At 35.8% G+C, this 16,001-nt stretch overlaps 1 protein-coding gene across 1 annotated transcript; it reads left to right on the forward strand.

Moving 5' to 3' along the window:
- The first annotated feature begins 2,671 nt into the window (after nucleotides 1–2,671).
- On the forward strand, nucleotides 2,672–15,479 carry LOC127858740 (uncharacterized). Its single transcript, XM_052396026.1, has 10 exons — nucleotides 2,672–2,698; nucleotides 3,052–3,182; nucleotides 3,415–3,539; nucleotides 3,890–4,128; nucleotides 4,987–5,181; nucleotides 8,933–8,986; nucleotides 11,980–12,118; nucleotides 13,281–13,396; nucleotides 13,929–14,001; nucleotides 14,344–15,479. Exons 1-10 carry the CDS (start codon nucleotides 2,672–2,674, stop codon nucleotides 14,853–14,855), a joined length of 1,611 nt encoding a protein of 536 aa, XP_052251986.1. The 3' UTR covers nucleotides 14,856–15,479.
- The last annotated feature ends 522 nt before the right edge of the window (nucleotides 15,480–16,001 follow it).

The raw sequence follows: 16,001 nt of genomic DNA on the forward strand, positions 1-16,001 counted from the left end.
TGAAGTCTAAACTCCGTAGGCTCACTTGACGTCACTTGCCAACTTGCCTAAATAAATGGTTGACATATATAAGGATCTGGCACGTGTTGTCATATCATACCATATTTTATTACACGAGTTCATGAATTTTGTAAGGGCTCGCTTACTAACGCATTTCCTGGACGGGTTTATAAATATGGTATGAAATAACAACGAGTGTAAGATCTTTTTCGGCGTAAGCTGCATAAGCCAGCTTTTCACCTTAGCCTGACCTTTGTAAGTGTCCAATAAAATTCCAATAAAATTTCCCGCGGCTAGGTACGAATGAATACACTTCATTTATTCCATTGGCTGATTTGAGTTTACCACCAGAACATTGGAAACATATCCGCGTCTTTGTAACACTGTTTTACTGTATGAAACAATTTTATCTCGAATGAAAAGGCTTAATAGATAGAACAGTTTTACACTCAATTCTCGACATCAATACAGTTTGTGCGTACACCTTTTATTTTCAGAGTATTACCAGCGCAAGAGCGTTTATACTTAAAAGGCTATGTTCTCATATTTAGTTCTTACTTCCTTATTCCTGTCAACATGTTAACATGTAAAAGTATAAAGAGCAATGGAAGCGAGGCCTCACTTTAAAGCATTGCATTTCAACCCGCGAGTTCAGAGTTTATATACAGGTCATCACCGGAGTTGGCGGCCAGTAAAATAATCGTTATATAATAAAGACGCTATCCGTGAACTAGGTGACCTGGAATTTTCTTTTGACCAGAAATATGTTAAATGAAGATATTCAGCAATATAATTATGGTATGTAAATAATAGATTCTTAATGTGTTTTCAACAATACAATGATAAATATTATTGTTGATAAATTTAACAATAATTATTCGTCCATATTGCCTAATGTACTAAAGTGATATTATGAGCATGTAACAGTTTATAGGTGTCTATCGCAACCGTTGATTATTTTTGATGTTTCTACTTCATATACACTTATATTAATTAATGCAGCATCATCATACTAAAACAATATACCAGAAAGAGAAAAATAATGCATTTGAATATCAACCGTACTTTCGTTTGACAACTGATCATGCGTTTACGAGTTGAACCTAAATTTAGTTTTAGTGCAGATTTGTTCATACGACACAAAGACACGAAATTGTTTTACGGATCATTTCAGCTTACAGGACTGGGTGGGTCACGTAAGAATATCGAATATAAAATATATTTTTATAAACAACTGGTAGCAAGGTGAGTTGCAGATAATTAATCAGTAACCACATTTTAACTAACTATTTTGACCTGTTAATTCTTTTCAGCTCAATTCAACAGTGCAAAATGCCCATAATATCACTTTAAGCATTAGCACGATGATAATTGATACTGTTAATAATCGAATCAAATAGCAATGCCCGACAAACCACTAAAACAGGTTTGTTCGAAGAACGCGCCTATAAATACGGATACTTCTCGTGTGGCCGGTTGACTCATATGTTTAAATTTCACTTCCATTCTTCTTGTGGTTTTCTGTTTTGTATCTATAGGTTTATGACCAGCAATATGTTATAATGTAAAATAAGCCGCGAAAACTCCCCGTAACATCCCGTACTGCGTGTGATGCAGCTAAGAACTGCACAGAAAAAGACATTCGCTATCCTTGATCTCATTCATTAAACTATTTACGCCGTATATCTTTTTTTAAAGATATTTCTTGTTATCACATGCTTTTAAATGAGCAAATTAAATAAATATTTACGCAAACATAATGATAAATCCCGAATGTTCTTAACATTTCATGACGTCATTTGACGTTGAAACGTCATTTCAGCAAAATAACAAAATGCGATTGGTCAATCGAACGAAAATAAAACAATGAAAACGCTTAAAAAGTGAATTACACATGTGTAAGATAAACAATATCCGTTATGGTTATATTACATGGGAAACAGGGTATGACATGTGATAAAATCATAGTTAATATGTTTGTAATTGATAGTTTTATTTTATAGCACACTAAACGATATTCCGCGCTTGTACAGATTGTGAACATACATGTTAACCCATTAATGCCCAGCTTCTAGAAAAAAAGGCCTTGGCAAACAGCGTGGACCCAGGGTCTGCACCGTTTGTCTAAAGGAATTTCTGTAATAAATATTCTAAATATTAAAAAAAAAATATACTAGACATCACTTATTTTGAAAATAAATTGATCCAATTTAAAAGGATGGGAGAGTCCAGTAGGCATAAATAGGTTTAAATATCCGTCTCTGAAAAATTAAATTGAACACGAAGATACAAGTGTTGTTTTGCTTTCTTTATTTGTTTGCTTCTTATCCGCCGCATGAAATGTATGTTTTGTAGTGTAACACATATTTATTCTTACAATATTTCATTCGTATTATACAGTTTGTTTATCAATATGTAGTATATTTCACATTTCCAGTGTTTTTATACATTCATTTGTGTTTTTATTTGATAGTTTACGACATATAGGTGATATCAATCACATAAACTCCACTTTACTGAAACTGAAAAGAAGTTGTCTTTCGGTGCTATTTAAATTTTATTTATTTTAAGTTAGTAAATTTGAAAAAAATGTTCTTCTTATTGAGGAATACCGATACGATTAGAATGCTATGGTATACAATAGCTGTTGCGGAGTTAATATCAGATTGACATGGCGTTAAAGACGTGGGTACAGAATGTATGTTCTGCAAAACATTTATGGAGGTATGAACTTAAAGGCTTGAGCCCACGTCTGTCAAGTCTGGAGCTAACCAAGCAACTGGTTCCAACCTACGCACACTACAACACACAAACACGCCCATCTTTATCCCGTAATAGAATACATAAAGGTCTAATCAGCCCTTCAATTTTAGTTTTCAGGTAAATGAACAATATTTTAATCAAAAAATCGTTTTTTTTACATTATTAAATTAACATGTGCTGGTCGAGACACGACCACTTTCATAAGCTACAGTTATTTTATTCATCACAACTGTTAAAGACTCCAGGATTCTCTGATGTCACGTGATGTCCTTTAACCTTCACTTACAGAGCGTCCTGTCGAGGCAGCTTGGGCTAAGTCATGCCTACTCAGAGTCCCAGTTTAGTCGCACCGAGCATGATCTTGAGAAAGCGATACGCCGGGAAAGCTGTGTTCCACCGCGGGAGAAAAAGATTGCGAGGTACATCCATTCCCTCTCTGATGACTTCTGTAGCCTGGCGATGGTATACTACGGGACATTTTTGTGTCGAAATGAAGTAGAAAGTGCGCATTATTCAGATGTTATAACAGGTACATTTTGTAGATACATTTACTTTCCTAGCCACTCGTACAAAGGACGTATTCTCACCCATATTGTAGATTTAATTGTATTGCAAAATATAAAACCGCTCCCGTATGTATTTCCCCCACAGACTACGTCACAAAGGCGAGAGAATTATGCACAGCAAGCTCGTGCTGATGATGATAGTGGTGCTGAATTTAGTGGATTGTTGCCTCGTCCTCGGCGAATTGATCCTCGACATCCACTACATAAAAGGTTAATAAATATTTTCATCCGCTTCAAACTTTATAGATTGTGTACTAAGTACAAGGTCGGAAGATGTATTCATACGTCGTCTTATTGTTTTTAGAAATGCGTGTGTATTGTAATCTATTCGAAGAAGATCCATCAGATATTAATTAATATAGATAAAACACACGGTGCATTAAGATAAATTAATAGGACTTTTGTTTCAAAGGTCCAAATTCTGCCATTTATCACATACATGTTCATTTTGGTAATGTTTTCTAAATTACAAACTTTACCCTAGCCTATCTGATTATAAATCAGTACCCTATGTATCATTCTTTCAACATAAATTTATCAGACAGACACATTATTCGCAGGACTTCGCGACAAGACCGAAGAGAGGTCACTGAAGTTCGTCGGCACGATGGTCAAGCGGTATCCTGATGAACTAGGAGGCTACTCCACCGACCATTTGGACGATATCTACGCACGCCTGTATACCGCTGAATGCACTTGGCCACCTCGCGTTGACGTGACTTACGTATCTAATTTAACGTTACTGAACGGCACGTTTCAGTCTGATGCAGACGTTGGTGTTAATAGAACGCGTTTTACTGTAAGTTAATTATTTATACTGTGTATGGTTCCATATGTTACGAGTTCATCACTTAAGCAATTTAAACACATTTATAATGACGGTTTTTGTCCGCCTAGTATGTCACTGATAATTTTTGTCATTGCATATCACAGACAATAGTATGTATATACAATGTTTTGATGTTATTTTATAGAAATGCTTTATTTAATTAACAGGCTATGCGTTGTGTTTCTGCAATTCACCATGTCTCGGAACCATAAGCAATTTTTTGGTAGTGTATAAATATTTCCCACATCCACACGTTTTATCTTATTTTTTTTTATTTTTTTTAAATTCTTTTTTTTTAAACTGAAAAACACACATGCTAACCTTTAAATACGATAAAGTTACACAGGGCGATAAAAGTAAATTAGTTATATTTGGTTTCCTCTTCCATAAATACACTACATCCGTGTTTGGTCTTCAGTTTCAGCCATTCAATAGAATTATCCAACCCATTTTTGTGAATCTATTAATTAAAGCTGATAAATTTTTTGTTCATAATCGCTATAAAAAGCATTCTATGACATGTTATTTCAAATAATCTTGAATTACGATTTTAAGTGGTACAAATATTTGGTAAAATCTAGCAAAACTTGATACACATCCTTTACAAATGCCAATAAGTGTGTGAATGTTTACTTGTAAATAAGTCATGTGTAATTGTATAATCTCGTGTAGAAATTGTGTTAAACTGGGTAGCAATTCAATTTAATTCTTTATCGGCTGAATAAACAAGATTACAGGTAAATACTACTATTAGTCGAAAGGTAATACGTACACGATTATGTGTACACTGTATTTAAGTCATAAATGTAATGCCATTTTATTTCATAGAGAAGTGCAAATATGCCAACGACCTGGACCGAACGCAACTTCATTCAAGCCATACCGGAAACTGTGTACGAGACCCCGCGAACCCGCCCCGATCCCCCATACTCCCCCACCGCGTCCCACAGTAAGATGTGGGAGGATGTAGCACACGCGCTCCACAAGTCCAGCGTCATCATCCTCGGGATCCTGTTTATCGAGGTCAGTCATTGAACGATCGTAGTGTGCCATTGCATCGATATTAATGTATGAAACCGTTAAGTAAGTAAAACTTACTTAAGTATGAGTGTATGTGGTGCAGTTAAGTTTTTTTTGTCTATAATCAGCTAGTTCTATTAAGTTGAGTATTATATTGGGGTACGGAGGGCGAGCGACTTATCGTCGTTAAACAAGTTGTTTCTGGTAAATAATTGCATTTACCTTTTTTTGGTGAAGCTTTAAACATAGTAATCTTGCTTGTACGTATAGCTTCGAATTATATACTAGGCTTACCGGGACAAGGTTCAGGTCACTTTCACTAAACCAGGAACCAGTTTTCGCTTACTTTATTTGGAGGTACTGCATTTTAATTACGATTACATGCAGATCTAGTATGTCATTTTTGGTCAAGATCAATGCAGCTTGAATAGAAAAACGGTTGCTTCTCAATACTTACAGCTTGAATGGAGGCACTTTGCGAAATTGAGGGTATATGTGGCTTACATGCATACATATCTTGGAGTTCCGTTTGTATATAATGCAGGATAACGTGGTCGTATATTAGGTATAACAGTAGATAACGTGGTCGTATATTTGGTATTAAAATAGATAACGTGGTCGTATATTGGGTATACAACTAGATAACGTGGTTATATATTGGGTATAACACAAGATAACGTGGTCGTATATTAGGTATAACAGTAGATAACGTGGTCGTTTATTTGGTATTAAAATAGATAACGTGGTCATATATTGGGTATACAACTAGATAACATGGTCGTATATTAGGTATAACAGTAGATAACGTGGCCGTATATTTGGTATCAAAATAGATAACGTGGTCGTATATTGGGTATGCGACTAGATAACGTGATCGTTTATTGGGTATACAACTAGATAACGTGGTCATAGATTGGGTACATAGAGAATACTAGGTTAGCGTTGAATACAGAGAAGTTTATGTTGCGAGGCTTAGAACGCCGGAAGCGCGAGCCTTGGCGAGCGCTTTCGGTGTTCGAGCCGAGCAACATAAACTTCTCTGTATTCAACGCTAATCCTAGTATTCTATTTATCCCATTTGATTTTTTCAACGTGACATTTAACATAAATAGATCTAATAACCTTAACAATAATTTTAATTCAGTCATAAAAGCGCTTAAAATCTGACAAATGTAACCATGCGTAGTGATAAACATGTATTTGTTCTGGTACGCAAAATAGTCTTTAAAAAATTCACACACAAACTGTAAAACAAGTAAAAATATCACCATATGCCTACATTCAATTTTACGCAGTATGCGAATTTTAACACATTACGACCGCGAAAAGAAGATTTTACTTTACTATAATTCATTTTATTTTCGAAAGAAAATGATCAAAATCCAATATGGCGGCGATTGCTCCTGACAAAATGCTGTCGATGTCAACATACATGTACACCATCGACGACCTAGTTCTGGCTTCCATAACTTTAAATGTCGCTTTTTATGATTTTTGACTGGCTCGACTTTGTACAGGTCTGTCAATACTAAATAAACTGTACGCTGAAGTTTCTTTAGCTATGGAAGACCTTGACAATTTTGACGAGTAAACAGACAATTGCAGCGACTGACACTTTATTTGACAAAATACAGGGCAATACGTTTTCCGACTTCGGACGACGAATTTAAGGACGCGCATAACGAGTTTTTATATAATGTTATGGGTATGCCGTGTGTGATCCGATGCATCAATGGCGCCCATGTTAAAATCATTTCCCCAAGAACAGGGAACGACAAAAGTACAAACAAAAATCAAAACACGTAAGAACTAGTATCATACCTTTAATAATCCTTTAAAATCCATCTAATAATCCATTTAACTCAATAATTGACGATATTGCATCTAGGGTCTTTAATAATTATTTTAGCATAGTTAAATAAAGACCCTTATGCCATTCTATCACTTTATTCAAATGAGTTTATGAACGCGATAAACTTTCTTCTTCGTCACACGCTACGTCATGTACTCTACATTACTGCTGTTCAAATGAACCGGAGCAGTTTATCTAATAATAGCCGTTGGTAAACTCGGTTGCATTTGCAGATTTCTGCATACAAACATAATTATGTTTAAACTTGCACAATGTTTTATATATCTATGGTAAATGCCCTTATTGTACGAGAAAATAATTTAATATATAAATACACAAAGAATGGAAAACATTCCAGTACACAACAGATAAATGAGTAGAAAATACCCGTGTACAAAATGGGACGTTCCAAATTCCAGTGTGGTGCTATTTTTACCATCTTATACTTTACACAGCTCTATGCCTAACGTGAATTAAATAGGAAAGCAAACATAGCAGATTATTCATGAACTGTGCGATATGTGTATGGCTTGTTGTACATTCTGAATATTTAAGTTAAATGTCAAAAGTATATGCTTTGGTTATAAACAATGCACATTACAAGAAATAAGGAAAATGTGATCAATTGACAATTCAGATATGTCGACATACAGTACATCGAGGGCTGAACGGAAAACTGCAGTATCTCCTTCTTTATATAATATGAGTTACAACAGTCTTCCTTTCACCCCTCGACATGTAGAAAACATGTGAAGTAAGTCGCGTTTATAATAAATCGTCAAAAAAATGGGGAAAATGACGCAATGAGTTTGTCATTTTATGACGCCATCAATCAGCTGATTCATTATACGGATGGCGAAAAATTATGTCATATGACTAGATTTAAAGGTTGAAGGTCGTATAATTTTGAAGCTTAAGTTTTGTCGACTGTGTTTCTTCTGAAAAATCATTCAGAGGTAAAGTAAATATAAATAAAAAAATAACAAAACAAAAATCGTGTAATTTTATATTTTATTTCAACATTTCTTTTGGTGAATATGTTATATATATATATTTCTGCAAACTATGCACATTTTCTTCTAATGGGTGACCTTATAATTCGATCAATGAACCAAACAATATCGACCAAATTTTAGCGCATATCGCATGACGTCATTTAAAAAGTAGTCCGTGCACGCGACAGGTATATTCCACAGTGTTGAATACAAGCAAGTATATTCCACAACGTGTTATACCGTCAATGTCGCGGTGAAAATGGGATAAAACACAAGATAACGTGGTCGTATATTAGGTATAACACTAAATAACGAGGCAGTTTGTTTGGTATAAAAATAGATAACGTGGTCGTATCTTGAGTATACAACTAGATAACGTTGTCGTTTATTGGGTATAACGATAGATAATGTGGTCGTATTGTTTGGTATACAACTAGATAGCTTGGTCATACATTGCGTATAACACTAGTCGCAAACTGGTTTAAACATTCAAACACTTACTAGTGTATTAATGTCGTATCCATGACAGAATGGTCGTGTATAGTAAATAAGGCTGGATACCTTGATCGTATATCATGTGTCAATTTATTGGTCGTACATTGATCATATTTAAATATAGCGTGATCGTTAATTGATTTGTAGGCAAAACAATTTCCTTATACATTCTCTCTTTTCGCTATATATGTTTGACTGAACATATTACGCTAGTCATGAAGGGCGTACGCAAAACAAGATACCATTGGTCGTTATAAGATCATAATCTACACAAATGGTCTTGCGCTACGATATTCAGTTAATCACGTCACAGTAACATAACAAGAGCAAATTCATAAATCATTATTCGCATGCAAACATGCACACATAATTAACTGTCAACGTGAGAGATGGATTATTTATATAATTTCAGAGCATCATCAAGATTATTTGCATGGGTAAAGAGTTTTTGTCACATAAACTCGAGGTAAGTCCATAGATCTATATTTTCCTTTTAAAAAGCAGGCATAATTACAAAGTTATTAAATGGCGTTGCCATAGCATGTATCTATAATAGGTCCGGTAAAACGATAATGGCTAGAGGACATTTTTCACCTTAATAGGGCTATTATACAACCGCCTATTATTTACCTTAATACATATGGGCCATGCTCTGTGAAAAAATGGATTTGATTCATATGCCTAAAGTGTCATCCCAGATTAGCCTGTGTAGTCCGCACATGGACGACACTTTCCGCCTACACTGGATTTTTGCTGAGAAGAGACTTTCTTTAAACGGAAAATATCTTTAAAGTGTAAGTGTCGTCCCCGATAAGCCTGTGCGGACTGCACAGGCAAATCTGGGGCGACACTTTACGCACATGAATTAAACCCCCTTTTCACAGAGCTAGGCACATATTTTTTCTAAAAGCGTTTATAGTTAAGTCATAGTCAATTACTTTGTGTGTGTTTCTCCTAATCCTATTGGCAAATAAGTTTAGATATGTCCGTCAGGGTTGTAGTCTTTCTTAAACAACACTTTATAAATTGTTTACTGGAGCGATATCATTCTTGCCAATAGTCTAGAAGAAAAATCTAGAAGAAAAAAGTAACCGAAAGGTTGTTTTGCATGTTCTTATTTAATTTTAAATTTGGATCGATGACATTAATTGCAAATTAACTCAATTATGCCTAGCGTCTAGAGAAAAGGCCTTTGCAAACAACGTAGACCCAGATGAGACGCCGCATGATTCGGCGTCTCATCAGGGTCCGCGCTGTTTGCTTCAAGGAATTTCTGTAAGAAATATTCTAAATATAGAAATAAATATACTAGACATCCCTAATTTTGGAAATAAATTGATCGAATTTAGAAGGGTGGTGGAGTCCACTAGGCATAAATAGGTTAACTTGGAAACACACAGTGTGCACAAACTGTCTCCTCTCAAGCGCATGTACACATTTGCATCTGTTGATCAAAAGTGTAAAAACGAACGGAACGTTTAGACGTTTCAACCAAATGTTTTTTTACCATTCTTAAATTTCCTTCTGTGTCAAGGAATGTGATTTAAATGGTTGTTCAGTGTTTAGACGTTTCAACCCAAATGGGTTTTTAACCTTCTTGAATTTCCTTCTGTGCCAAGGGAAGTGATTTAAATGGTAGTTCAGTGAAGCCTATAATGAGGACTTCAGAATATTTATTTATTTACTTGCAAAGCTTCTCAAATGCTTGCGTATGGACACTGTTTGAAGTTTGTTTGCTAATGGGACCGTTTTGCTGGTCAATCGCTTTTTGTCGAGTCCGTCTGTGGATGCAATTCTGCCTTTTGCTAATGTCGAGACGTCGACTTGCATGTGTAGATGTCATTAAAAGGTTTCCAGACCAGCTTACATTCCGTTGATTGGCTGAGACTTTAAGAAGTATGTATTTAAAAGATTCACACACAACTGGATGCTATACAATTTTTATGAGTTTTATGTGTTTAAAGGTACGCAGGTATAACCGTGCAATAAGCCGGTGAGTAGTCACCTATTCGGTAAAACATACCTTTAATAAAAAGAAAAATAACATTTGTATAGCTCACATTCATTAAAGTGATATTATGGGCATCTAACAGTTTATAGGTGTCTATCGCAAGTGTTATTTATTTTTGGTGTTTTCACTTCATATACACTTATATTTGTTAATGCAGAATCAACATTCTAAAACAATATCCCGGAAAAAGACAAATAATGCATTTGAATATCAACCGTACTTTCTTTTTACGTCTGATCATGCATGTACGATGTGAACCTAAATTTAGTTTTAGTGCAGATTCGTTCATACGACACAAAGACACAATTTTGATTTACGGATCATTTCGGCTTACAGGACTGGGTGAGTCACGTAAGATATCAAATATATAATATATTTGTATAAACAACTGGTAGCAAGATGCGTTGCAGATAATTGGTAAGTATCCCCATTTTGACTAACTCTTTTGACCTGTTAATTGTTTTCAGCTCAATTCAACAGTAAAAAATGCCCATAATATCACTTTAACCGGACACTGACACTTACAGGAATATATTTAAATGATTTTATGATGAGTAGATAAATATTAAAGGGATATTATGGGCATCTAACAGTTTATAGGTGTCTAACGCAACCGTTGTTTATTTTTGGTGTTTTCACTTTATATACATTTATATTTGTTAATGCAGAATCAAAATACTAAAACAATATCCCGGAAAAAGACAAATTATGCATTTGAATATCAACCGTACTTTCGTTTTACGACTGATCATGCATGTACGATGTGAACCTAAATTTAGTTTTAGTGCAGATTCGTTCATACGACATAAAGACACAATTTTGATTTACGGATAATGTCGGCTTACAGGACTGGGTGCGTCACGTAAGATATCGAATATAAAATATATTTTTATAAACAACTGGTAGCAAGAAGCGTTGCAGATAATTGGTAAGTATCCATATTTTGACTAACTCTTTTGACCTGTTAATTGTTTTCAGCTCAATTCAACAGTAAAAATGCCCATAATATCACTTTAAGGAGATAATAAACTATCACACCAAATTCCGTTAATATTGGCATTTATCTTGTGAAACTTTTGAACTAACATATCAACTGAATGAAGGACAAATTTCAATCGTGTTATTTATGTTATGTGTATCTCAACGATAAGGCGATGCTGGTGACGATTAGCAAACTGGACGTCGAAATGATATTGTTTTAAACTCCTTCTATTAGCCTTATCACTATCCCGCCTTATTTCGGGGAAACAAATTCTTCTAAACCATAGTTTCAAACGCCGATCCATTTGACATTGACATTTGATTTTAGTCATAACGAGTTATATCGTATTCAATGAGGAATCGAGTTTGAATGTGCCAATAATGTTTGTTTCGACGCCCAGATAAGTTGGATTTCTCAAATGCTAGCACATATATATAGGGTATATGAACAGTTCTTCTGTGTACAGGTGTTTGACGTGGTGGTGGTGATTGTGTCGTTCGTGGTGGACTTGGCGCTCATAAAGGGTCTCACTCACATGAAAGTGCAGGACGCAACGCTTGTCCTCTCCCTTTTGTTGCCATGGAGAGTCATCCGTGTCGTAAACAGTACGTATCCTAACTGATAGTCGTCTCGCCAGCATCCTTACGGTCATAATGAATATTCAGCAGTAAGTACTTGTCCTTTACATATGCCATATACTGTGGAAGTATATAAGGTTAGGACCGATAATTTTCTAAGGTTAGAATGTGAGAAGAGCAACAACACATTAATTTTCATAATATTTGAGTCCACTGTAAACAGGAAATGATTGATTTTTAAAAAATATTAAAAGAAAAAAGAAAATGGTTTGCAACCAAACCAGATTTTCAACATTTTACCAATGTATTTACGTTTGTTCATTGTATAATCAAAAGTTAGGTCTCCACGCTAGCTCTCTACGAACACAATTTCAGCGCCTCCATTCAATTGCGAGTCATCGGGAGGAATTCGTTTCCCATTTTAAGTAACAGTAACTTTTACCTTGACCCGACGAGCCCGGAATACATTGAAAAGCTAGGTTACCGTTTTACTAAGAAACTTACGCAAGTCTTAGACTTACGCACATATTTGAAAATAATTGAATTTTGTTTATTGAAGATTGATGCAAATTAATTTTTACTTGCAATGTAACATTATATTATGAATTTCATTAAAACATACCATATGTCAATGTAGCAAGAATTTAAAGGAAATATACTGAATTTAAAGTATGTGCGTAAGTATACGAACTGCGTAAGTAGCTTAGTAAAACGTTACCCAGATCTCTATGCCAATATTTGTCATTGCAAACGCATTTTATTGAGATTCAATTGTTTGGGCAGACTCCCAACATAAGCATGTTTCCCTGTTGCAGGCCTGATTGTAGCCGTGATAGACCACAGACTCCCAACATAAGCATGTTCCCTGTTGCAGGCCTGATAGTAGTCGTGATAGACCACAGACTCCCAACATAAGCATGTTTCCCTGTTGCGGGTCTGATAGTAGCCGTCAGACTCCCAACATAAGCATGTTTCCCTGTTGCAGGCCTGATAGTAGCCGTGATAGACCACAGATTCCCAAAATAAGCATGTTCCCTGTTGCAGGCCTGATAGTAGCCGTGATAGACCACAGACTCCCAACATAAGCATGTTTCCCTGTTGCGGGCCTGATAGTAGCCGTCAGACTCCCAACATAAGCATGTTTCCCTGTTGCAGGCCTGATAGTAGCCGGAATGTTTCCCTGTTGCAGGCCTGATAGTAGCCGTGCTAGACCATGAGCACTTCCGGCTTAAGATGCTGTACAAGGAGAAGAAGATGATCACTGCGCAGCTGGAGATGCTCGAAGAAACTGCCAAAAAAATTGACGTAAGATATCTTAAGCACTTGTCTTAAAGATGGACTACACCAAATTATTCAGCGCCCATCTGAAATTTTGAGCGTGTACTGAAAGTTGATTTAACCGAACGATCGGACTTAAGTTAGGCTTCACACTTTAATTAAGAGAGTGCAATAACAATGCAATAAACCAAACGATGGAACGTAAGTCTCGACAAAGGCAGCGTTTTATGACCATGGAATATATCAAACTATGTGACGTAGTACAGTTACTTCTATAACCGGGAGCTTTCATGACAATGGAATAAGCCAAAATATTGGGCGCTTGTAAAATTACCGGTCTTTCTAAAATGGGGAATGTTTAATGATATGAATTACCCGAACCATCTGACATCAGTAAACATGAACGCCTGCCAAACATATGGAGTGTTCGATTCAATCCATCTCTATCGCGTTTAGTTCGGAAACTAATATATTATTCAAAACGGTATAGAAGTCATGAATGCCAGTGTATGTTGATATATGCGAGCTAAAATATTGTATGTGATATGGTTAATTTCAGTTTCACCTGCAGAAAATTGAATCTTTTTGTGTAAGCGAGGGAATACCAAAGTGGAAGATCCGCCAACAAACTGGTGCGCTATCTGAAATTGGTTTTTTTAATTAATATTGTAATTTGCTTCGTGACAATATTTGTTTTCGTCAATAACCAACATAACCAACCATTAGGATTTGTCTAGAGGTAATATGGTAGCATCACATCAAGTTTAAATATACATAAACTATATCCACAAACAAGATATGATAAACCGAGTTAACGAGTTATTGTTCTAACATTAACAGCCGACATGATGATGTAAATTTTAATGGATTTTATTTCAAAACTATACCTTACTTACAAAATTGGTAAATAATGAGCGACTTGCTTATTGAAATAATACAAAAGTTTCGCGAGGAACACTGTTTTATGTTTACAGCTCTGTGCAGGAAGCAGTCGACCGTTACCTCAATGGCGTCACTTGCACTGTACGGTATGTTGCCTGGAATAATCATGGGGCCGGCGGACAAAACGATGTTCAACCGTGCATTCGAACAAGGTCTCGCAAATCACGCCAATGCAAAACACGACTCATCCAAGCAAAATAAGGTCACTAGTAACGCTAGCGTCGCTACTATCAGCAGAATACCCACAATACCATCTATAAATCTTGAGATTATCGACGAAAGACACGACGCTGACGACGACAACGAAGACCTCCGAAGTCTCGTCACTGGAAGTAACTCGAGTTTGAGCACCAGCGGAAATACGTACAAGGCGTTGCAGCCTTCAAGCAAGTCTGATCCGGGTCATCTTATCATTCCGAACGGAAGTCCGGCTTCTCAGAGGCGCGTTTCGTTTGGCAACAGAGAAATGCAATCTCTGTTGGAGGAACAAACATTGGAGGATGCAGACGAATACTGCGACTCTGTCGATCAAATAGAACTATGACATCAACTATGACATCAACGTTATTAATGCATCGCATCTGGTTGTGCACGACATTATGTAAACATAGCGTCAGGGAAAAGTAAATCAATTCTCAACTGTCGTTTTATAGCTGCTTAACCTTTTCCTGGATTAATCCATAACTCAAACTTTGTAAAAAAATTGAAAGATTTTGAAGTGTTCCAAGCGATATAGATTTAAACCCAGCAATCTATATTAAAACTTTAATGAATGACTACACGATCCGTCTCTCTTAAAGAGTTGGCTACACTTATCCAGATGTGCGCATTCTTCACTTTTATTTGGTAGAATGCATTTATCATGTTGATTCGGTTGTGTCAGCATATTGTATTTTAGTTAACAGACATTGCATGTTGTGTTATCTTATGTTCTTTATATTGCTATCAATATTTACACAAGGAAATTACTTAGAAATAGCAGGTTTTAAGTTGGGACGGAACTTGTTGAACTCAAGTAAACAACCTGGGCCGGTATTGCCTTCTTGTTTTCTGAACTGGTTGTCTGTCATTGAAACCACATTATTTAATACTGTTTCTCATATTGTTTGGAAGGAATTTATAAAGGAATTTATAAAGGATTATATCAACATAAAATTTGTCTTTAATACCACACTTGTTGTCAGAGAACTTTGAAACACATGAGGATGAAAAGTGGCAAGTCACAATAGCTCACCTTTAATCACTTTACAAATTTGGTGAGATAATTAGAAACACTTGTTTTTTCATTTCACTGTGTAAGCGATTGCACTTTTGAAACAGCACTGAAAACATTATTAAAGAGCGACAGACAATTAAAGGAGCCACTCGATCAATCTACCTGTTCTTGCATAAAAAGACATATCTTCGGCGCATCTTCTGGAGATGAGTTGTCGTACATAAAAAGAAAAGGCCCGATTATGAGCATTTCATTTTTTAAGTGATTAGATAATTGATATTAAAATAGAACTAAAATAACATATTCACTGAAACTAGACCATGTTTTCCATGCAAATTTTACCCCTTTCATATAATGCTGGTTTGTTAAAAGCATAAAACACCAGAAGCCTCTCTGACCTTATTTACCCTAAATCGTTTGAAAAAGGGTCAATTACATAGTATCTCATTCTGTGTCAACCCCAGGGCTTTCTAC

Source organism: Dreissena polymorpha, chromosome 1, assembly GCF_020536995.1.
Source record: "Dreissena polymorpha isolate Duluth1 chromosome 1, UMN_Dpol_1.0, whole genome shotgun sequence".
Classification (NCBI taxonomy): Eukaryota; Metazoa; Mollusca; class Bivalvia; order Myida; family Dreissenidae; genus Dreissena; species Dreissena polymorpha.

What these genes read in the sequence shown, in the direction of transcription:
- LOC127858740 (XM_052396026.1), top strand. Translation starts at nt 2,672, where the DNA reads ATGGCGTTAAAGACGTGGGTACAGAAT. An exon ending in TTAATAGAACGCGTTTTACT is followed by an intron (nt 4,129 to 4,986) that starts GTAAGTTAATTA and finishes TTTATTTCATAG; the next exon opens with AGAAGTGCAAATATGCCAAC. An exon ending in AGTCATCCGTGTCGTAAACA is followed by an intron (nt 12,119 to 13,280) that starts GTACGTATCCTA and finishes TCCCTGTTGCAG; the next exon opens with GCCTGATAGTAGCCGTGCTA.